The sequence below is a fragment of the Homalodisca vitripennis genome, chromosome 8, assembly GCF_021130785.1.
Source record: "Homalodisca vitripennis isolate AUS2020 chromosome 8, UT_GWSS_2.1, whole genome shotgun sequence".
NCBI lineage: Eukaryota > Metazoa > Arthropoda > Insecta > Hemiptera > Cicadellidae > Homalodisca > Homalodisca vitripennis.
In genome coordinates, this window is record NC_060214.1 from 92,200,672 (window position 1) to 92,225,222 (window position 24,551).

The 24,551-nt window shown below is 35.1% G+C and overlaps 1 protein-coding gene across 2 annotated transcripts in view; it reads right to left on the bottom strand.

The window, feature by feature from the left end:
- The window catches only part of LOC124367739 (actin-binding protein IPP-like), a 39,248-nt gene extending 25,726 nt beyond the window's left edge, over nucleotides 1–13,522 (bottom strand). For both annotated transcript variants that reach the window (XM_046824818.1, XM_046824819.1), the window contains exons 1-3: nucleotides 12,931–13,522; nucleotides 4,032–4,176; nucleotides 2,222–2,360 (exon numbers count right to left, since the gene is read on the bottom strand). In XM_046824818.1, the coding sequence (XP_046680774.1) occupies nucleotides 2,222–2,360; nucleotides 4,032–4,176; nucleotides 12,931–13,164 (518 nt within the window). In that variant the 5' untranslated portion in view covers nucleotides 13,165–13,522. The remainder of the gene's footprint in view (nucleotides 1–2,221; nucleotides 2,361–4,031; nucleotides 4,177–12,930) is intronic.
- Nucleotides 13,523–24,551: the final 11,029 nt, after the last annotated feature.

Here is a 24,551-nt window from a genome sequence, read left to right on the forward strand (position 1 = left end):
CTACTGCAATCTGGTGGTAAAATCAGATTACAAGTGAATGCGAGCACAAACATGGAAGTTAAGTATGTTGCCGATAGATGGAACCACTTTACAGACTAATCTACCTAAAGGCAATCAGTAATAGCAATGCATTTATGATAATACAAAAATACAGAGGCTAAACGTCATATGACGTCCATACTCATTATGTAGCGTTTACATGCACTCCTTAAAGGATTAATAAGTACATTTTAGTGTGTATTCACCTATTCCATTTCATCTGACTACTGTTTCCGTAAGCCACAAGACAAACACAGAAATCTACAATTCAGTTAGTAGTATCTTTCTTTAACTTCTTCATAATAAATTATATGAATAGGAATTGCCTTGATCGTAATCCAATCAATACAAGCGTAATTAAATAATGAGGCTAAAACTTTAATTATTAATAAATGTTGTCTGGCATACATTAAGACAAAAAAAATGAAATTTATTTTATTTTCGTTTATTTCCCTACACAAATTATTATTCTCTTGTTATGGGTTGTAGTAGATGATCTTGCATTGTTTATCCATATTAATTATTCATTAGATAAATAAAGTGCCTATTTCTGCATCTGAAATTGCATTTATAAATCACTCCATCAAGTTTCATACTCTTCCAAGATTTTTTTTTAGCTCTTTATATTTCAAAACAATGTATCGTCTCATTAGTCAATTTAAAGCTTTTAAAATTAGTAGGTAAAGTATTAAGTGCACGATACTCAGAAGTTCTGTATACATTACAATAACAACCACACCACCTACAGTGTCCGTAACACCAACATAGATTATTATTTTCATTCTTCTAGAGAGGGGTAAACTCATGTTGGTAATACCATCTATAGTTTGTTCAAACTGCACTGCTTAGAAATAAGATTGACCTCGCAGATTGATCAGTCTCTTCCTTAATCTGAATCGGTTTTTCATCAGATCAGGCGTATTCACTGTCCCTACCATATGGACCTGTAATTCATTTTTAATCAATGTAATCTGAGTGCAAATATTCCATGTATTGTATTTATAAAATAGGGTAGATTGTGGTAGTTTGTCTCCCAATTATTGATTTTCAACGTATAACAACATTTTAAAATTTTGAGTCCACAGCAATTTCCCAAAGTAATATGCACAATACCAACCTGTTTTAGTAGATTTGCAAGCATTTGGGAACAAATTATTGTAAAATAATTATTAAACAAAAATGTATAATCTCTTTTCAGTAATAAAGTTGAGAATATAACACAAAGTGATATTTATTTTTTGTTAGTTATAAATATATGAAGATTTGAAGGTTAGGCCTTATCACATAATGCTCTTAAATATCTTAATCGCCACTTTCACTCAACATTTTGTCATCAAAGTTACCATCACTAACTTCATTTTTACCTTCATAGAGTATGTTCTCCACAAAGTTATTTACCTTCATAGAGTATGTTCTCCATAAAGTTACTAAGAATCTCTCATTCTGATTCTGTGCCATAAAGCATCTGCGATAGTTGACTACTGTACAGAACTACCTAGATATAATACAACACCTTCACTGAGGGTTTATAATGAGTGAGATCTGTTGCAGTAAACACGTTAAAGGGTTAACTAAAGCAAGTTGCTAAATTGTTACAAATATAAAATATAAAAAAAGTTTTCAAAACGTATTAACCTCCAATGCTATACTTGATCAACTATTTCGGGGAATGCAAACTGGCCTCTGGAAATTAATAACAAAACTCCTAGTCCTTCCTACACAACAGAGGGGATGTGCTATCTGATGATGTGGCACTGAGTCTTGGATAGTCATCATCTAAACCTCAGGACGAAAGCTGTAGATAAAGTTAACTCTGATAAAGTGGCAAGGTGCTGGTTGGCCATAATCCTGATTATTGGATCTGATTACAAACTAAAAAGAATGTACCTCAAGTTCAGAGAGTAAGTAACCTCACGCCTCCACCAAATAAGCAATTCGTATTTTACGGTGTAGGAGACAGCAAGTTTCATAATTAGTTGAGTCGATGCTTTTAGACAGATAATGTACTCACTTCATCCGAATTAAACTTGTATTAGTGATGGTCCGGATCTTTGATACCCAAATTATTGGTTCTGCAATGTATCTGATCTTGCCAAACGCCGTACAAAAGGTGGAAGAGGGGAAATTTCCCCTTCTTTCATGCACTACCAATCCATCTCTACCAGGTTTAGAATGGACCTACCTGTAGATTCCTATGGCATTTGTGTGGTGTAACTCTTGTTTGAGGAATTCTGTGCACCCCAACACAACTTCGTTCAGCTCTAACATGTCAGCAGCAACTATCAGGTCTTGAACGTTCTCTTGATTTATTGTTATTTCACCTGCAAAATTAGCGAAATCAAATAACAGTTCATTAAGATGTATTAAGTATACCAGATTTGTATCATTTTGATAAAAGTAAGTTATAACAATTTGATATTTTAATAGTTACAATTTCAAACTTCGTTTTTAATTACTGATATACAAAAACCATTAGTTTTATTCAAGTGTTTTCAAATCATATTTTGTGTTTTTTTGTTTTGTTTTAATATTATATTCAATTTATAATTAGCTGTTATTCACATTTTTTTACACCAGTAATTTTCAACAATTTTTCATTTAGTAATTTTAGACTGTACTGGAACAATTGATATTGTTCAGCTCTCAGTGAGATTTCTAGACCCTTTTTTAAAAATTTGGCAAAGTCTTGACAACTTTAATTCATCCAGAAAATATCCCTCTTGTATGATTGTGAATGTAAATGAAAATGAATGTAAAACATACTGTTAGATACACTAAAAACAGCTTTACTTTATGAGTTTTTAAGTCTTCATAGCTTTTATGACTTCCTCAATTGAGACTTCTGGAAAAGAAAAAACTTTTCTGCCAATATGGGGATTTATAATTAAGCTCATACTGTCAATGTTAGGCTTCTTTATATCGTCCTTCATTAGCTTAACTGAATTGATAAACAAATTTGTTAAAGTGATTTAGAGTAATATTTATGTCTGGTTGAGACAATGAGTTGTTTGTATTTTTTTAAATTAAATTCTAGGCTGCCTTGAATTTATTATTACTGTTCTCTATTACTGCTGCATTATGTGCTAATTTTGTGTCTTCTATTGACTTCTTATGAAGTTTCTTTTTAGATAAATATAATGTTCGTGAAGTCTGTCACAAGCAGAATTCTCCACCAATTTTTCCCGAAAAAAAAAAAAATCTCTTTCATTAGGGCTAGTTTCCTTGTATCCCATTAATTGTTGCTTTTGATCACTTTAGCTATGAAATGTTGCTTTTATTCAGCGAAACAAAAAAATCAGTAACACTACGTTTTGAGATCTGCAATCTGATCTCTTCTTCAGGTAAATAACTAACCTAACACATAATTACAAAAATAGGTTAAAATAAAAAAATCATACCATAGCGTTGTGACACACGAAAGTCAGGAATCACAACCACCATGTTGTGTATCAACTTCACTAACTCTAAAACATGTACTTAATAAAAAACTATAACTTTTATTTTCAAGAGTTTTGTTTGGTTTTTGAAACTGGCTATTTCTTTATCAAACTTATTACACATTACGGCAGCTTCTTCCTCCGCCAAACATAGCGATGATGATTCCATGTTTTCTGTTTCATACAGTAGCTGGCTGTTTATTTTGCATATTTTGATTGAACTTTGTTCAGCTGGATTATATAAGAAGATCTCTTCTACGTCTTCTACAGCCTCCAGTCTGTACTGGATGGAGTAAAAGAGTCTGCTTCCTATAGAGCAATTTTTAAAGATGGAGTAACTTTATTTTTGTAATTTTTATGTTATATATTTATTATATCTAAGAACATCCACCTCCTTACACAACGTAGTTACATTTGTACCAAAGAATACAATGTGGTATTTGTTGTTTTCAAATTTCACAATGTAAGCAGGTCATGGTTAATGTCCTCTCACTATGTATCTGTAAGACATTCTAAAATGTATGGACACAGAAAAACCAGTGTTATTCAACTTACCTGTATAAATGAAGTCTACAAGTAAATTGAGGATGTAGGGAGAGATTGAATGTAATTCTATGGTATCCTTTTGTTCCTCGACCAATCCATTGGAAAACATCGCCTGAAAGTATGGACTACTGGCAGAGAGTATGGCTCGATGTACCTGTAAAATGAATGAACCAGTGGTTAATGAAACAGCATGTAGTACACTGATACAAATTATTTATAGTGATTTTGATTTGTAGATATCGACTAGTATTGTATAATGATTCTTGTTGTAATACACTAGTGCCCTGGTACTGTAATGCATGGTCATGCATGTGTTGTCTCACTAGTGTCTTATGCATAGTTGGCTTCTTTATAACCAACAACATTTTTGTCCAGAAACAAGTACAAAATAAGATGTAAAATACTACTTAAATTGCTTCAGTACACTAAGTACTTGTACAATGTCTACAGTTTAAAAAGGTCTATCTGATCTCCCTCACAAAGCTAAGATCCTTCAGCCATTCAAGCTCTACTTCACTCAACTTGTGCAATACAGCCAAACCGTACGGATAGTCGTAGAGGACAGCCATTAACTGTGTGTTCTATAGTTCGATTCTCATGATCACAATCACTTGTCGGGTCTTCTGACATTTCCCATTTATACTTCCACAAGTTGCATCTGCCCATCTCTGTACTAGATCGATTCAGTACCATCCACTCTTTCTGAGGAAGGTTCATCAATGGGTGCGGAAGTGGCGGGGTCTTCATACCCCAACACATGTGCCAAGCCAGAGCATCCACGAAGCACATGCACAGCCACCTTCTCTCTTCTCAAGTGCTGTATTTTTCGTGCATGTGCACCTGGGAACTGCCTGATCCAAATCTTGTCTTCTTTGATAATTCTGATCAGGCTGAGCTGATCTGGCGGGCTTTCTGTAAACTATCCCACAATATTTAATTTTCTTTTCCTACTACTCTCACCTGTCGGGTAATCTTCCCAATAATCTATCTTAAACTATTCTAAATCTAGTTTCTCTCTGTATCCAAGCCAAGGTGGAACAGCATATGCTGAGGGCTGCGTGATCAAGGGAGAGCTTGGTCGTTAATATGCGAACTCTGGATACCTGGCGACCTCCAGTTTAAACCTAGCCTTCCCCAAGTAGAGCGGAACAATGCTTGGGGTGACCTTTAGATCTCCGCTACTCGTGGGAACACAATGAGTACAGAATTTAAAGACAACCAAACAAAACCAGAGAGCTCTTGTAGCACTCAAAAAGTGAATGAAAATTCACGAAACATAGAGGGATTGATGATTGGCTCTGACCCTAGCAATCCTGAACAAACCCAAAAAACAGGCGGACTTCCTAGTAGAAGTCCAAAAGCCTCCGACTCGGTCAGAGTCGAAACCGATGAAGAAGATGCAATACTGGAGGGCGATCACCAAAAGTCGAGAGACAGCTCCCAGTACTGCCTAAGTTAAGTGGAGCCGCCAGGAAACGCATGGTCTGGTTTCGAAAAAGAGGGTACTCCCAAGAAGAAGCCAGGGAATTGGCCCTAAAACCAATTCCAGAAGAAAGAAACAAAAAATTAAACAAACAAAAGGAGGGAAAGAAACCGAAAATAGAATAGAATAGAATAGAATATTCTTTATTGCACATATTCTTGGAGAACAGGGCAAAAGTCATGTTTATGTTACAATTGGTGTATGAGTTAGTGTTTGTCAAAAATTGTGTGTTCTACATTGAACAAATTCTTGGATTGTGTAAATTGGTCGCTCCAGTAGCCAGTTTCTCAAGGAGGCTTTGAAGTTCTTTTCTGGCAGTCTTCTTAGGGATTCAGGTAGAATGTTGAAGAACATTGCTCCTCGATAAGAAGGTTTCCTCTCAAATAAGCTGAGATGATGTTGATTTAGGAGAAAGTTGCTCCTGTGTCTGGTGTTATAGGAGTGTCCGTCTCCAGTCCTTGCTTGTCCTGATTTGATTGTATAGAGGATTGTCTCTTGGATGTAGAGTTCTACTACAGTCAGAATTCTCAGTTCTTTGAAGGCTGTTTGGCATGTGTCAAGTGGTCCTAGTCCTTTTAGAGCTCTAATTGTCCTTTTTTGTAGAACCAGTATCCTTTGGAGATTTGAGATTGTCGTGCCTCCCCAGGCTATCAGGCCGTATCTCAAGTGAGATTCAAACAACGAGTAGTATGCTGTCATAGCTACATCAGTGTTGCTGATTTGTGCAATTCTCCTTATTGCGTAAAGACTGCTATTTAGTTTTTGACAGAGCTGGTTGATGTGTGGTTCCCAAGATAAATTTCGGTCCAAGGTGAGTCCTAAATACTTTCCGAATTCTATTGTAGTTACTTCTGGGAGACCATGATAGTTATTTTGAGTAGCTGTAAAAATTAGTTGTTGGGTTTTTGATTCATTTAAAACCAAATCATTTAGGTTGCAATATTGTTTAGCCATATTAAAAGCTACAAAGGAGTCAATGTCTAGTTGATCTTTGTTTTTGTTTGCTACAATAAGGGCTGTATCATCGGCGTACATTACCATTTCACAATGGTTTTGAAGGTATTCTGGAAAGTCGCTAGTCAGAAGGATATACAAGACGGGTCCAAGAACAGAGCCTTGCGGCACTCCTCTGCTTACTGGTAGTGGTTCAGATTTTACTTTTTTAACCGTGTTGTGTGTAGTGTAAGTAATTTCCACAATCTGTGTCCTATTGCTGAGGTAGCTCTTGAACCAGTCTATTTCTTTGTCAATGATTCCCAGAGTTTGCAGTTTTTTTGTAATGAGCTTGTGGTCTAGACAATCGAAGGCCTTGGTAAAGTCCAAAAGTATACTTGTGGCTATATATCCTGCTTCCAATTTATCAATGATGGTTTCAATTAGTTGGACCAGTGCTGTTGCTGTAGATCTGTCTTTTACAAAACCATGTTGTCTCGGAGTAAGAAGGTGGTGCTGTTTGAGATGGTCCAGTAGTCTAGTTAGCACTACTCGCTCCAGGATTTTGGAAAAAGTGGAGATAAGTGAGATTGGCCGATAACTGGTGGCTTCGTCAGTTGCTCCAGTCTTATATTTTGGATAAATTTTTGCGAGTTTCAACCCGCTGGGAAAAGTCCCTTGTAAAAGTGATTTGTTTATAATAGTTGTTAGTGGAGTGATAATTTCATGTTTGCATTGTTTGACCAATTTAGAAGATATTTCATCGTCTCCTGTTGATGTTTTTGATTTTAAGGTGTCTATGATGTTTCCGACTTCTATTTCATTTGTCTCCTGGAAAATTAGTCTTGGTATTTGGGGTATGTAATTTGGTTCTATTGTGTGTGTTGTTCGTTGTTCATTTCCTTTGGTATCAAGTGTTCTGTCAGCAATTGTAGCAAAGAAGCTATTTAAGTAATTGGCAATGTCTATTGGAGAGTCTGATGCGTAGTCCTGTATGTTTAAGCGTTCAAGTTGAGTTTTTTCTAATATCTCTTTTCTTTCATTATTAATCACTTTCCACATGGCTTTTGATTTGTTGTCAGATCTTTCAATGTAGGAGGAGTTAAGCTGTTTTCTTAGGGTTTTTAGTTTTAAGTCGTAGGATTTTTTCCTTTGGGCTGTTTCTTTTTTGTCGTCAGGATGGCCCGTAATGTGTTCTCGATTTAGTGCCTCTAAGTATGCGTTTTTTAGCGCCTGGCTTTCATCATCCCATATATTCTTGGTGGGATTTCTTTTATGTTTTACTATTTTGAGAGGGCAGGCTATGTTCATTGCAGATTGGAGGATCCCATGAAACGCTTTATAAGCAGCATCCACATTGTCTGTGAGCATAACTTGTGACCAGTCCTGTGTTTGTAGATTATACCTCAGTTCTTCTACGGTTCTTGTGTTAAATTGTCTTCTGTATGATTGTGTCTGCGTGGGGCTTGTCATGTTTGTAGAGATAAAGCATAACTGGGCAGTGTGATCTGAGAGGCCTGTTTTTAGCACTCTGGTTGATATTTCAGTTTCGTTAATGTTGGTGCATATGAAATCTATAGAAGTCTTGCTGTGACTGGTTATTCTTGTATGGGGTAGGTGAAGTCTGCTCAGTCCATAGCCGTGAATCATATCGTCCAAGTTTCTTCTGTCGTTGCTTGCCACCAGGTTGTCTACATTGACATCCCCTATTACGAGTACCGGGTTTTTAAAAGATGTTATTTTGTCCAATTCAGATGATAAAATATCTAATGCTTCTTCCAAGTTGCTACTAGGTGGCCTGTATAAACCTAAAAGGTGCAAGAATCCTTGTTTCATCTCAATTTTTAGAAGGATGGTTTCACATATAAGTTCTGATGTGGTTCCTGATAAGGATATTACTGTAATTTTATTTTTAAGGTTTAAGTTTGCAAAGACAGCCACTCCACCTTTTCTGTGTTGTTGTCTATTAAAGCTGCCTATAAGTCTGTAGCCAAGGATTCTAGTGCTCTCCAGCTTTTCGTTGTTTAAGCCATGCTCAGTAAGTATTAGTAAGTCTGGTTTGTTGTTGTGGAGAAAATGAGCAAGTCTGTCGGTTTTGTTCTGAAGGCTGTCAATATTTTGGTGTGCAATCATAAGTTTCTGGTGCTTATTTCTAGGTTTGGAAGAATTTATATTTTGGGGATTTTGATTTATTTTTGGTTCTTGTGCTGTTGCTAATTTCGGCTCAGCTATGTCCTTGTGGACTTGATTTTGGTTTTATCTAAAAAAGTGTCAAGTTGGTGGGTCGCATCCTGTGAAGAGGTTTGAGTCTGAGGTCCTGGTTGTGTAGGAGACTGGTTAGGCATATATGAGGTGGCAGTTTCACATAATGCAGAGGGTTTGCCGTATTTTTTTACCTTGTCTTTATAAATGTTAATATTGTCCTTGTACTCATCAATGTGACGGTTGAAGAACTCCTCGATACTTTCTCCTTCTTTTCTGATTTTTGCTAAAGCTGGTGGTGATCTTGAGATCTTATGGGAAGATGTGGAAGCTGAAGTTATTTTAAGGCCAGGCATTGCTGATGTTGGTGTCGTCAGAGGACTCGTTTCAGAGGCTTGTCGCCCTGGTTGTTTTCTTGAGTCCTGTCCTTGGGGTGTTGCAGCCTCCTTGCATTTGGCAACTTGCAATGCTACACTGAACTGAGTCTTCTTTTTGTTTTTGGAGATTTTTTTTTGATACATTAAATTTAGAGCAGTTATTTTTCTGACTTAGATGTGATGTCATTTTGTGGGGATTTGGGGTTTGAGAGCAAGACCTCACTCTGATGGATCCACTCCGGAGGCCCATCAGAGGAAAAAAACAAAGAATGAAGGAAATCAAGGGGAACACAAGGAGCAATCTGGACAACCCCAGAAACCCCCTTCCTACAAACAAGCGGTAGCTGGTATAAGGGTGGGGGTTTTACACTCCAATTTTCCCAAGACCCTACTCACAACGGAACAGATGGAGATGATCCAGAGCTTCATCCTGGAAGCTATCGTGGAAGAACAGGAGGGTCCCTACTCTCCAAGATTCTACGGTATCAACAGGAGACAAGGGGTTCTAATCTTCACCTGCGAAAACACTGAAACAGCTGAATGGCTTAAAGGAAAGCAAGACTCCCTCAAGCCTTGGGAAGAGGCCAGTCTGAGGATTGTACTAGAGGAAGAAATCCCTCGTGCGAGAATTGCGACAGTCTATCTTTCTGATAGTACACACGATACTACCGACAAGATAATGAAGCTCCTAAAAGGACAAAACAAAGAGCTATCTGTCGGAGAATGGAACGTTCTGCATAGAAGCGACGAGGGGAAGTCCGTTCTACTCACCCTGGCAGTCGACTGCGCTACAGCGAACAAGCTTGAGAAGGAAGGTCCATGGATCGGCTACAAGTTTGGAAAAGTTCAGCTTAGACTGAAAAAGAAACACCAAGGAAACACAGAACAACCCACAAGGGAAGAGGGGACTTCAGAGAAATCTGAGACGGTCACCACAGAAAAAAGCACCACTGAAGAGATGGAAGTGGAGGAGGCCACGAAGGTGTCAGAGCAATCTGTACATACCTTACCAGAAAGGTCTACTCCACAAGCCAGTGCAGCGGTCGAAGTTGATAAACCAACCTGTTCTCTCTTCTTGAAGAGGGGACCTTCTCTCAAAGGACCATCCGTCTCGGCTCGAGGAAGAAAAGGGGACAAAGTCTCCAAGCAATCCAAAAGAAGAGACGGCGATGGACCACCTGGGGGAGGTGGGAAAAAGGTGTAAGTATGCGCCTAATACAGATAAACCTACACCATGCAAAGGACGCAACTGACATCTTGGGAAGAAGGTTTATCTCAACAGGCCTGGATATCGCCCTAATCCAGGAGCCTTGGATCAATAGAGGTTGCATCAGAGGACTGACGACTCAGGTAGGTAATCTCATTTATGATCGAACAATTGAAAACCCAAGAACTTGTATTCTAACTTCAAAAGTACTTGGCCCATTTTTCTTCAATATTTTGATTAATGATTTGCCAAAAAATGTATCTGTGGGTGCTGTTATTTATGCAGATGACACTTCTACTGGAAAAAAGTTCACAAGGAAGGGTTTCTCAACTTAATCAACTTTCACACGGTGGGAAAACCTTGCATAATAAGATGAGAGTCATATAACATTTTAATATAGCCTACTCCTTGAGTAATGCTTCTTTACGCCAAGTCTAGAGTAGAGATATACAACACAGCACTGGGAGCCAAGGAAGGGGAGCTGCCAATGAGTGCACGACAAAAGTAAAATACTTACTAGTGAAATAGTATACTAGAGAATACTTTATCGGAACATTCAAAATTTGGCTTTACAAATATATACAAACAACAATGTGCTATTTCAGTTGGAACCAAACCTACTATTAGTTTTCATTAATGTACGCAGCTTTGAAGGCATCACTATGTGCAGACATACCATTGTAACTTGGTTAAATCATTCTCGAGGGGAGTTTGTTTTGTACGGTTAGATGACAAAGTTGAAAATGAAGAGTTGCTAGGTGGCGAAGGAGTAATAGAAGAATTAGATGAGTTGATTGAAAAATAAAATTATGCCTTGTGGGAAAGTGATAGAGGCTAAATACGTGATTAGCATTATGGAAATATAATTAGACATTTCTAAAAGGGAAAGAAGAAAGGGTAGGTTTGGATTGGAGGTTTGCCCAACAAATAATTGGAATTATGAATCGCTTAGTCTATTAATAATCAAGCGTGTTAAACCAGAAAACACAATAGTAATAAATTTGTGACCCCAAGAGTGCTATACCTTTCAGAAAAATCAAAATGTCACATAAATCAGGGGATGTCCAGGAGTGGCACATATCCGCAAATGTTGAGATATTGAGGTGCAGGGGTAGATCGATAGGTTTTCTACAATGGTGGATGACTGTTGCAGTTGGTGGGACTCCCTACGTGTTAAAAGCAGTTGCTAGCCTAGACACAAGGGCGGGCCATCCCTGTCTGCTAGGACTGGAGAGGCTGAGAACTGGCCTCCCCTCCTTCCAAAGAGGCATGACTAAAAAGAGAGGATTTCATACCCAAAATCCTTCCTCATGGAACTTGACAGGAGGCGGTTCCAACCCCCAATTCTTTAAGACTAAGTGCAATTTCGAGGCTTCTTCGTAATGAAAAAATATTTTAAAATAAATTAAAAAAATAAGAGATTTGTGGAAAGTCTATTTTGGTTTCAATGCAAATAAAGCCCATATTATGCAGATAATAAAGACAATAAAGAATTTCTTGATTACCTCATTCCCTTTTTGAGATATTGAATTTAACATTAAAACATATTTGCGTTTGGTTAGAGTACTACTAAGCGGACCCGGTTTTTTATTTCGAAATTGGTAAACGATATTATTTAATCATAACCATCGATACTAATTAATTATTTTGAAAAATTAACTTAAATAATCTATATTAACAGGATGTAAACACTTTCAAATAATACACGTAAGGTAATATTTCAATTTTACATAAGCAACATTTGGTTACAAAAAATGGCAGTAAATTTTAGAAAACTACATGACATTGCTTAGAAAGATGATAGGACATGTTTTTCGTGGCTTCAACATGTTGGACTCGTACCGAAAAATCCACTTTGTGACATTTGCGGGAAAGAAAGAACTGTAACTGTGAGAGGAGCAAATATGGTCGTCTTCAGTTTTCCTAATCTTGGTTATAATAACTTGTTTGATCACTGTAAATATTAAATTCATATTTTACTTTAAAACATATGATTGATATTGAGGACTACATAGATACTTTTATATCAATTGATAGTCTAGGATTTGAGATGCGAGTATTAGGTATCGATGATTACATTTTTAGATATAAAAAACCGGGTCCGCTTATCGTACCCTACCCTTTGCGTTTTTAAACTTTAAAAATCAAAAATGTAATTTTTTATAATATTTTAGGTTCAACTTAGGAAATTGAGGTAATTTTTTTCAAATTCCTTAGTACTCAAGGAACCTGCCTTGAAAATTTCATAAAGATTGAGTGTCAAATGAGGAAATGAGAAATTAATTTCTTTTCTATGTCATGTTTTGTTTGGTGCTATCCAGAGTGCGGGAATTGAAAAACGTAAAAAGTTTAAAGTGCCATAACTGGAATACTAAGTGAGATAAAAAATCCAAATTTGGTAGTTGTACTCATCTTTACACATAGATCAAAGCTACAAAGTTTCATACAAATCTGAGATGGTAGGTGAGAAAATTATTTTTTCCTGGTTCAATTGGCTTGGAATGAACCTGACATAAACATTGGTACTCAAGGTGTTATGTAGTTATAGTTAACTAACTACATACTGATTCGATTGTCGTGGTGGCCGTTTATTCTACCATAGCTTATTATGATTCCTCTTCTTCATTATAAAGAAGTAATGGAGTTAAGGCTAAACTATGATAAGTGGTAAGTGTTAAGTTGAACAAACTGATGACAATGACTCACCTTCATCATTTTTCCTCCAGCCACAATAGAGACATCACAAAATCTGCTATTTTGCCTAAGAATATTCAGATTTTGAAGGACTTTAACTGGGAAATAACGGTTTGAATATGTTTTGTCTGGAGAACTGTCTTTGCTTTTGGCCAAAGTATGCCATTGTGTTGGAGTTGGAGATGTGGTTTTTGCAGCTGCTGATGAGGAATTGTTATTATTACTATTGCCATTCATTGGTGACATTCTTGGTTGAGCTATTAAGGAACTTTTTATGTTTGATTTCCACAGAAATTAACAAACTAAAAAGACTTGATTACTATTTATTCCAATATATAATTCAATATTCTAACTAAACAAATCAATTTCACAACCCTTCCCTAAAGAAATATGCCAGATAGGGCCACATTTGGATGATTTAATAGCCACACCTTCAGTTAAACAAATAGGCTATTAAATAATTATATTGCCTTAACTAGTAGACATAGAGTTAGAAGTAATATTTCACTTTTCATACGAACACTGCACTACGGTTTTATGAAAAACTGTTCAAACAAAATACAGTTGTCAATATCACATACACCAGATTCTTCCCTATACTACCTTGACTCTTGACTACATTGGACATCACGTTTACGACTACATAAACACAACGTAACGCTGCGCCACTGTTCCGGTCAACTGCTGATACTTGTTTGTGGTTGGTCAGTTGGATATATTACTCTTCGGACATTAAAACAGAGAGAAAAAAGACAGTCTTTTAAGAGCAAGTTAGAGTAATATAAACCGATTAAAAACTATGGGACGTTGGAGTACCTGATAGTATAACGTACTAAAAGTTCTCAACTCTAGAGATGACAAGGGAACTTCAGGGATAGATCAAAGGCCCCTTTTTGGGGGGTTCACCTATCTTTCAGCAGGAGTTTGTGCTACAAAACTTTACACATGTAAAAAAATAAAGCTGATAAAATTTTCCACGTATTTTTGTTCTTATAGCGTTTTATATTTGTTACCATCAATGTCATATAAGCTCTTTAGTGATTTCTCTCTCCAGTGCCTCAAGTCTTCATTCCACATAAAGTTTGTCAAAGAGGAAATTGCATGGAATGTAATTTATTTTTAAATGAGTTTTTTTATCATTTTATATTAATTTAATCCAAAGTAAGAGAGTTTTAAATATTTTTATTAGAACGAAAAAATGTATTCTGTGCACTTTCAACTCCGTGTAAATTTTACTATTTAAACTTCAGATGTTAGTAGAACAAGGTGCGGTTGATTGTGATCGGCAGAGGGAGAAGAGATGAAAGAAAAAACTGGAAATGAAGGGTTATTGTTTAAAATATTGAAATTTTGAACAAAAATAATGGCAATATGCTTATTATACATATGCAATATAAATATTCACATTAATATTAGTTTACAGATTGCGCACTAACTTCTTTTTTATTACAACTCTGCTTGTGAACAAATTAGAGAATCATAAAACTAGAAGTATAAAAATGTAAAAAAAAAATAAAATTAAACATTTATTTGTTTACGTTACTGTAATCCTCGTAAAATATACAACGATTATTGACATATTTACTTAGTACTTTGATATTATATCAATAGGAGGCCACTGTTTTGGAGGAGTTTTTCTTACCAGAACACCATAGTCGGGAGTTGTGGTTGGTTAGTTTGAGGTAAAGAATGCCTATCTTGTGATAAATAGGAAGCCGTATTTTAATCACCTGTAGACAGTGGAGAATTTATTTCTATTACATGGTCCAATAAAGCATGTATATCAGGAGTTGCTTCATCAATAGAGTTTCTTGAATAACTGACTGAATTTTGATTTTCATGTTATTCAAGCTCTGGTGCTGAAGAGGTGCTGATCTCTGATTGATAATGCTTTCTCCAGTCCGTTTGTGAATCTAGCGTGTACATAGCCAGGATTCGCTTGGATGAATTCAACTTCTTCCTCTAAAGTGTCAAATTTGCTAAATCAGTTGTGATTCCATGTAAGGACGGAAACCGGTAGGAAAAGCCATCATGCTCAAGACCAAATCAAGAAACCGCCAATTAAAGACAACAGAATAAGACCTAATATTTCGAGATTTATGTCTCAACATTCTTACCTTACAGAAGTGAAAACTAATAGTGAATAACTTGGACTAAAACACATGTCTCTTACAGCAACTACATTCAGAAATTCATGGTGGATTTCAGCAATGACAGAACATCTAGCATTTACCTAAGAATGCCATAAACCTCAAATACAGCAAAGTTTATTAACAATGTAAAGTTGCAATTCTGAGAATAATTAAACTTTAGACAATCTTGTATAGATTGTCTAAAAAGTCTAATTATATGGTTGAGGTTAATGGTATTCACAGGCAAAGGCTAGATGTTCTGTCATGGCTGAAATTCCAAGCAGATTCCCTGATTCATATCTCGAATCAATCTTATCTATAGTTATTAACTTTTTTTATAATTCAATGATGAATACAATAAATACTTTAAATTCAAAAACTGTAATCTCATTAGCTACTACCAAAGGACTATATTTAAATGAGGAGGAGTTCCTGCTTTTACGAAAACCATATTAGAATCTAAGCCATACGCATTACCTTTCTGTAACGACAAACATTTTTAGCTAGCTGGAACAAAAGTGTCCTGAACGAAAATGCTAATACTTTAATACTTGTCTCAGGCCTTTGTACTCGTAGTTCCTCCTCAGGGCAACTTGGCGTATTTTCCTCAAAATTATAATATTGATTGATGAATTTATACACAAAAAATATAAATTCATTATTATTGGAGACTATATAATATAAATGTCTTATACGTTCAGAAACCAGAAGTTAAGCGTTTCAGAGACGTATCAGACACTTTTAATTTAAAATGGTCCATAACTTCATCCACATATTTCACTACTGCACCATCAACTACTATTGATAATGTCATGTCAAATATTGAAAATGACTATTTCAATCATTAACAACACAGCTTTTTTCTGACCATGATGCACAATCAATTTTCATTGAAAATATTTTTACAAAATTTGATCATGAAAAATTAATAAATAGATGAGCATTACAATAAAACGACATCCTAACATTAAATCATCGCCTTTAACAACAAGATTGAGGATTTCTTGGATGTTTGGGAACGTCGACTAAACGTACAATAGTTTTAGATTTCGTTTCTTATAACACGTTAATAAATGCAATCCCTATCAACGTTCTACCGCTAGAGATATTATAAAAAAGTAAACGGATTCCTAAAGGCATTCTAAACTCAAAGAAAAATTGAAAATGTACCACAAATAAGTAAAACTGTCTAAGGAACAAAATCTAAAAACGTTACGATCGTCCAAACGGATATACCGTAAAGTAATTATAATTAGAGCTGGGTAGGCATACGAAGTAAATTAAAAAAATAGCTTTTATAACAATCTCTCAAAACAGCTTAGCATGTAATAAATAATAAGAACATTTGTTCGTGTATTCAACTTAGTTTATGAAACTGAAATTAATGACATTTACCTGTAGCAAATGCTTTAAATAAGTATTTTGTTAATATAAAAGAAAAACAGCGTCCAATTAATTATAATACGAGTATGACAAATACAAAATCAGTTTCAATTGTGTTACTAATACCAGTGACATCATCAGAATTCTCTTTAACTATACAAAACTTACATTAAAAAGATTAACATATATTAATGGAATTTAATGTGGCTGGATAAAGTAGCGAAGCATTGAATCCTTTCTGTAACTATATTAATAAATATTTCCTTTAAAACAGGAGTTTTCCCTGGATCCCTAAAATACGTATATTGGGATAATTCTAGAATATTTACTTATTATATTATTAGATTATTTATTTATATTTATTTATTATTTAGAATATTTAAAAAGGAAGGTCTCATGGAAACTACAAAAAAATAGTTCTACCTCTATTTAACTGCAGTTTATAAAATATTTTGAAAAATGATTTTATAATCAATCGTTGGGAATCTCTAGGAAAATATATAATCTTTTCAAAACTAGAATTTGGATTAAAGAAACCTTTGATGCTGTATTACTCTCAATCAGGGCGGTTTCAGGGAAGGGGCCATGGGGGCCATGCCCCCCCCCCCGAAATACTAGGAAAGCTTAGTGTAATATTTTCTATAATCTATAAGTTCTAACAAAATTGAATCCCAATACTCGTACATATCAATTAACAATAATTATTTTAGTATAAAAACGAGTCAAACAGAAAGTATTTATTTTTAAATAGTATTAAGTTAATAATCAGTTTCAGTGGTCAAAAGGCACTCGCATCTAGTTGGCGCCTTGAGAACACAAAGAAATCTGGCAACAGTGCAGCCGCGCCCCTCCCAACCGTCATCTTGTTATTGTAGTGACTCACGGCCCACGCTCGTCGCGTATCACGTAGTCTGTACTCATCCGCCGACTTGTACACTTATAGTGTTGTGTTTTCTGTATTCGTTGCCTCCACTGGTTTGTTTAATGTTTAGTTTAATCTGCAGTTCTAAAAAAAATTGGTAAGTACGAACACAGACAAATGTGTTATAGGCTATACTGTTTTATGTGTAATTGTGTAGACTATAGGCCTAAATAGTGTATTTACAAAGTAGTATTGCATTTACATTAAACGAGGAAAACAAACTCAAAAGTAATTAATATTTATGCATTTATTTTATGCTCATGTATGAGTGCACGATATTCATATACTTCTTCTTTGTAAAAGAAATAGGTGCACATAATCACATATTTATTTCTTTTAAATTGAATTTAATGACTAAAAAACGGAAAGACGCCAGAAACGCGCGCCACTATGTGTTTATTTTCAAGTATTTAATACCCTTTGGAAACAACCTGACTATAAGATAAAAAAGATTCAGAATTTGTTCTTGTATTTGACAAAAACAGCATTCAACAAATAACGCCAAAATGAAAAACAAATTTTCATCTACATTCGACTTTTTTCTAAAGCTATATTTCTTTTGGCTCTTTTACATATTTAAAGTTGCTGACCTATGTAAATTAATATGGATATATTATTCAATTTTGTGGAATGCGCATCTTCAGACCTATATTTTTGACAATTCATTATCGTGGGAATTTATTTTTGCACAATGTTTCAATACATGTATTCCGTGGCGTTGCTAAATAAGCAGTAGCTTTTTGGAATACCTATCATGAAGTGGCCCAGTTCGAATCCTGTCGGGAGTCGGGACCATCTCTCATCCTCAAGTATAAGTACAATTTTATTAAGACTTTTCTATGTTTAAAGGTAAAATATAATAACTAATTAGTGAATACGTACCGGTAACTATTTGGAAGCATAATACGGTCTTGTCTGGAAAGGAACTATAAACAAATAACAAAATCACGAGACAGGCGCTTGGCTTTAAAAATAAATACTCAACCTTAATTTTTTTAAATGATAATTAATAACTTCCTAATTGTTTCAGGCATCTCAAAATAATCGAAAACCGACCGAATCCAAAATCAATTATTAGTTCATATTTTCAAAAAGTTGAGAAAATAACAGACGACAAATGAACCACGTGTAAAAAAGACTAATACATCTTCATCACAACCTGATCCTGACTCATGCATAAATACTTTATCAATTTCTCTTACCGATGCTGCATCTAACAACACCACTATTGTGAACACTGAAGAGCACAATGAAAACCAAAATACATCCCTAGAATTAGGTAGAGATGGTAGTTGTGCCAATGACATAGGGCTTTTTTGTGAATAAAAAGACATATGAATTTACAAAGTGTCAATTGTTAGAACGACATTGGACACCGCCCAAATCATATGAATTCCCACATTCAATTCACACTAAAAATGGCAAGGAAGTAAAACGTTACTTAGGTCATCAACACCTGGAACAAAGAAATTGGCTAGTTTTTTTCCGACGTTAAAAAGGGGTTATTTTGTAAGTTCTGCGTTTTGTTTTCCGATAAAAAAGTGTGGGCACAATAAAGGGATGTTAGCTCAGAACCTTGTAACCCAACCCTTGACTTCATATGCCAAGCTATTGGGTAAAGACGGCTTCACACAAACACATGAAAACACGGCTTATCATAAATATGCGTGCAGGCTGGTCTAGACTACCTTCAAAGTTATCACAATCCGGACAAATCCATTGACAACCAAGTAAACTCTCAACGACTACAGCAGGTACAAGAAAATAGAGAGAGGTTACGCCCAATAATAGAATCAATTGTATTCTTAGGCAGACTAAATATACCTTTAAGAGGTCATCGAGATGATGGAACGACTGGATGAAGAGGCTGGTCCGAGTAACGAGGGGAATTTTAGAGAACTGTTAAGATTCAAAATCTCTTCAGGAGATGAGACACTAAAACGGCACTTAGCCGCAGCGTCTTCAAGAGCAACCTATATTGGTAATACCACTCAAAACCAATTGATCACATGCTGCGGTGAAGAGATAACGGAAACAATATTAAATCAAGTCCGAAACGCAAAGTATTATTCGGTGATTTTTGACGAGACGACAGATATTTCACATGTCGAACAACTGTCTTTGAACTTAAGATATGTACACAACAATAAAATTCGGGAAGATTTTGTTAAATTTATTGATGCTTATGAAAACATAAAATCCATCAGTCCAGATCAAATGTGCATAGTGAGCAACGTTTAAGTGGAGAGGCTCTAGGAAAGATTGTTGTTAAATTACTTCATGATTTATCCTTAGATCTGAACAACTGTGTAGGAATTGGTACAGACAGTTGTAGTGTAATGTCGTCTGAAGCAGCGGGTACAGTATCTGAAATACAAAAGGTTGCAAAACATGCATGTAGATGTCCCGTGTTTAAATCACGCCTTGAACAACTCTCTTTCAACTTCTGTAAATATTGCTTGTATCCGAAATACAGTAGGGATAATGAAATCAGTAGTGTCGTTTTTCAATGTGTCGGCCAAGAGAAATCAAGTTTTAAAATTAACACTAGGGCATCAATTAAGTAGTTTGTGTGAAACTAGATGGGTAGAGCGACATGAAGGAGTAATTCAGTTCAGATCTGGGATTCGTCAGATAATTGAAGCACTCACATCTATCTCGTCATGGCAAGATTCGCACAACTTCGTCAGTTGCAGCGACTTTGCTCAACTCTTTATGCACGGCTGAGTTTTTAATATCAATGATGTCATTGATTGACGTTCTAAAAGTCTCATTGCCGCTCAGTCGACTTCTACAAACACCATCACTTGACACTAACCGGGCATCTACCGCAGTCACCAACACCATGGGCAACATTAAAAAGAAAGAAGAATTAAATGTGATGATATATTCAAACAAATATTTTTTTGAAACCAAAGCGCTAGCAGAGGAGCTGGATGTTGAATTGAAGTTACCAAGACGTACGGGCAGTCAAACTAAGAGATCAAATCACCCAGGAGACGTAGAAGAGTACTACAGAACGATCTATTTATATACCTCTTCTTGATAATGTTTGTGCTGACTTAACATCCAGGTTAAGTTATAGCTCACTGGAATGTTTTGGCCTACGAGGAATAATTCCCACCAATATAGTTGAGGATGCCAGAGAAAAAAATGATCTCATTGTCAATTTAAAAAAAGGTTTTCGAACAGTTTGCGCCTATTATCGGTGATGGAGATACCCTAAGTAATGAAATTTCAGTTTGAAGGTGAAGTGGACCTGTGGAAAAATCACTGGAAGATGAAGAAGGAGAAAGAGCAAAATGTAAAACTCCCTGAAGATATATATTGAAAGTGTTAGATTCCTGTGACCCAAATATATTTCCAAATTATCCATGATGTTCTCAAAATCTTGGCCACACTTCCGGGTACGTAAATTAATAAATAAAATTAGTCATATAGGTATGGGCTGGCTGGGTGACTTTACATACTTTAGATATGTGGGTTTAAATGGAAAAGCACACAGAATGGGTACTGTATTACCTGAAGAGTATACTATAAGAACTAACCTAAGAATAAAAATTGTTTTCCAAGTTTAACTTAAATAAATATAAATGTAACACACAAGCAAGTAATAGTAATTTTTTTTCATTCATGAACACAAAATAAGTAAATTCATTAAAATTAATATGTAGTCCTATATTTTATAATAACTATTCAGTTCCATGAGTGATTTTATTATTTTATTTCCAGTCAGTGTGGCTTCGGCAGAAAGGACTTTCTCCACTTTAAGAAGAGTAAAGACTTGGCTGAGATCAAGAATGGGAGAAACACGTCTCACGGGCCTTTGCATGCTTCACGTTCACAGGCATCTTCAAGTGGACACAGATAAAATAATAGAACGATTTGCAAAGAAAGGTGCAAGAAGGCTTGAGTTTGTGTTATAAGCTTTGTATTTTGAACCAGTATTTGTTTTAAAAGCCATCTTGTACACAATAAACTTGTTTTCAGTAAACAGTAGCAGTTTCTCTGTAACCATCCAATTTACGTTAGAATATTAAACCTCTTTGACTTTAAATTGCTTAAAATTACAATTTTAAAATGTTAGAATTAAACATTTTTCAAGTTTTCTTGATTTACAAGGACTTTGACGTAGCGAAAATTTCTCTCTGTGAATTAAAATTGTGGTTACAGCAATACAGCATAAAAGAGGACTTTTCAATGACCAATGAACTACATAAAAACAAGATAGCCCCCCTTGAAAATCAGCCCTGGAACCGCCCCTGCTCTCAATGGAATTAATAGTTAAAGGTTTGGAAAAACAACAAATAAAATTGGGATCTTCCTATATCTATTGAATGCACTTGATTGTGTAAATCGTCAGATCCTTTCGATCATTCTTCCAAGCTATGGTATACGTGGAGTGCAACAGAAGAGGCTAGAATCATACATATCCAGTAGAGTACAACAAGTGGAAATTGATACAAAAGTTATCACTTCTAATTAAATTTGAATTTAGTCTTCGATGATCGATTCTTAGTACCATTTTATTTCTATTGTATGTAAATAATTTCAATTTATCATCAACATGTAAAAATTTAATTCAATATGCAGATAATACGACTTTTTGATTTAAAGAAAAATCATTAAACGATGTAGAACTGAACATTTTATGGATTTGAACTAATACGCACATGTTTTAAATGCTTATTTTAAAGAGGAACATTTGTCCATATTCAATGTTCATATCTTTAAATTTGCAATGTGATATGCGTTATCATTTACCCCAATCGTCACATCATCAGGATATGTTACTATACACTTTAAATCTTCTTGGATTTGAGTCTATAGTCCTTTGAAAACTATAGACATCATTTGTACCTCCGAAACTAGTAGAGCTGCTCTCATGCCGCAAAGGCTGTATAGAACGTCTATCTTCTTAAATTTTCAAATGGTGATAGGCACTCTGGAGATCAATTGAGCTGAATATACTATACGTAGAAGCCCGATTTACAATATCCTCTACCAGTGGCAGTTGGTGTGCATCTAGCATAGTATAACGGGTTTCTGAGTAGGCAATACATAATCGGCAAGGTAAAGAACGCGGTTCAATAAGTCCGTCAGACAGGAGCCACCCAGTTTCTTTTTATATTAATTTAAAATCTTCCTCAAAATAACGACGTGATTTAATTGCAATCGGGTTACAATCTGGAGTTAAATTTGCAAATAAATGTATCGGTGGTACTTTGGCCGAAGAAAGGCTGCAGACTTTCAAAGATAGGCCTGTCATATGTAAAAGACACTTCACCACTAGAATGTTTTTTTTTTTGAAAATATTGGTACCCTCGTATAATTATGGCGCTGATTAGCTAGGTTAACTGTGTAATATCCTGCAGCTGTTTGTTGATACGAAGTAGATGTCATAGCAACATTAACTGTTGTTTTAAATGTTGTAGTTCTCCTTTACTCAATAAGTCTTTTTATTAATAAAAGTCTCAGAGCTATTAGTAACCACCAAGTTTGTACTCCATTTACTACAATTGTTATTGTATATTTGGAGAGTTAAGAAGATGAAGCTGCATAAGTAAGTGGTTTATGAGATGGTGAAAACTTTGAAAGCATAGGGGTTTTCAGAAACAGAAGTTTTTTTCCAGATCTACAGACTTTACTAAAATGCCTTTTTGCTACATGTCCTATAGTATCTCCAAAAGCAGGGCATTTCCCCCAGGATTCATTGCGTCTTGTGCATAAATCATATCATTATGTTTACATCCATCCAATGTTTTAAAACATACAGTACATTAGGGTGATAGATTATTTTATCAGCTTCTCTATTTGTTATTAATTGAATTTTCTAATCTTTAATCTTAATATTCCTTTCTCTATCTTTTATAACAACAAACCACAGTTTTCTTATACTTGCCTTTTAAAATTATTATATGCACCTTCATTAATTTTTCCTATTCTTTTATAATCTTCCAGCTTTCCACCAGTTTTACCACCACCCACTGCAATTTGACATAGTTTGTTGCCATTTGGTTCAAAAATTGGCTGGTTTACTCAAGGAAAACTCCAAAAGCCACTATTTATTTTTACATAATCTATCAAAAATGTCAAGTTTCTTTAGTTTATAATAAAACACAAACCCAGACTTCTGAAACCAACATTTCTATCCCTCTTGGAAGTTGATAGTTGGGTCGATTATCTTGAAGACGGTCATGATACACTTATTCTTACAGCTTGACTCATAAATCTATTAGCCTTGCAGTCGTCGGCAAGACAGTTTTGTATCTTAGGCCAGTACCAAAACTTCTGCATCTTTTTCATACATTGTACAGTTAGCTATTTATTTTTAGTTAGCTTAATATTTTATCAGAGTACTTGCGTCTATTGTATTTAATTATCACAAAGTTATCAATCGTGTAATCTTCAGGTCATAACTCTTCATGTTTTTCTTCATGAGTTGGACTAGATGTTAAGTCCTCCAGCAAAGAGTGCTTGCATTTAATCCATCACTCTCTAACACCATTCTGGTAACGACATCATCTCCATCTGAAGAATAATTGATGTTTCTTTTAGTTTTTTTAACGTATAAGGTTTTGCGGTTGCTTTTGAAATCGATACTTCAACATATTGAAGTGTATTTTACCAGTAGATACTTACATTTACTTTTTCCACGCTTGCTTAAGATTCCACACTATGTTTATTCTAAGCAATTTAAGCTTTCGTAGATGCGAAGAAAGTGACATTCAGTTGGGCTACCTGTCAAATTCGGTGACAAACTAAAAAACTTCACATCTATAAGCTTAAGCTGATGCGTAAAAATAGGTTATCGCTAATAATAACTTTTGGCCTATATATATATATATATATATATATATATATATATATATATATATATTATATGAGACTAAAGAAGAAACGAAAATCTCAGCAGAATAGACATTCAAATACAAAACAAGTGATAATATTTGTTTTTTTCCGCCTTCAATATACTATATATATATTTAATTTTAAGTGTTTAATTTTTGAAATTTTCAAATTATTCTATTATTGTAACATTTTATAGTACAGAATAATTTTACATTGATTTAAATCAGTGGTGTATGCTTTGTTTGTATGATATTTGGTATTGGTTCAATAACATAAAAAGCAGCATTGCCATTGGCTGACAATTTCAAAATGTTGTACATTCTTATTTGGTTGGCTGGATTACT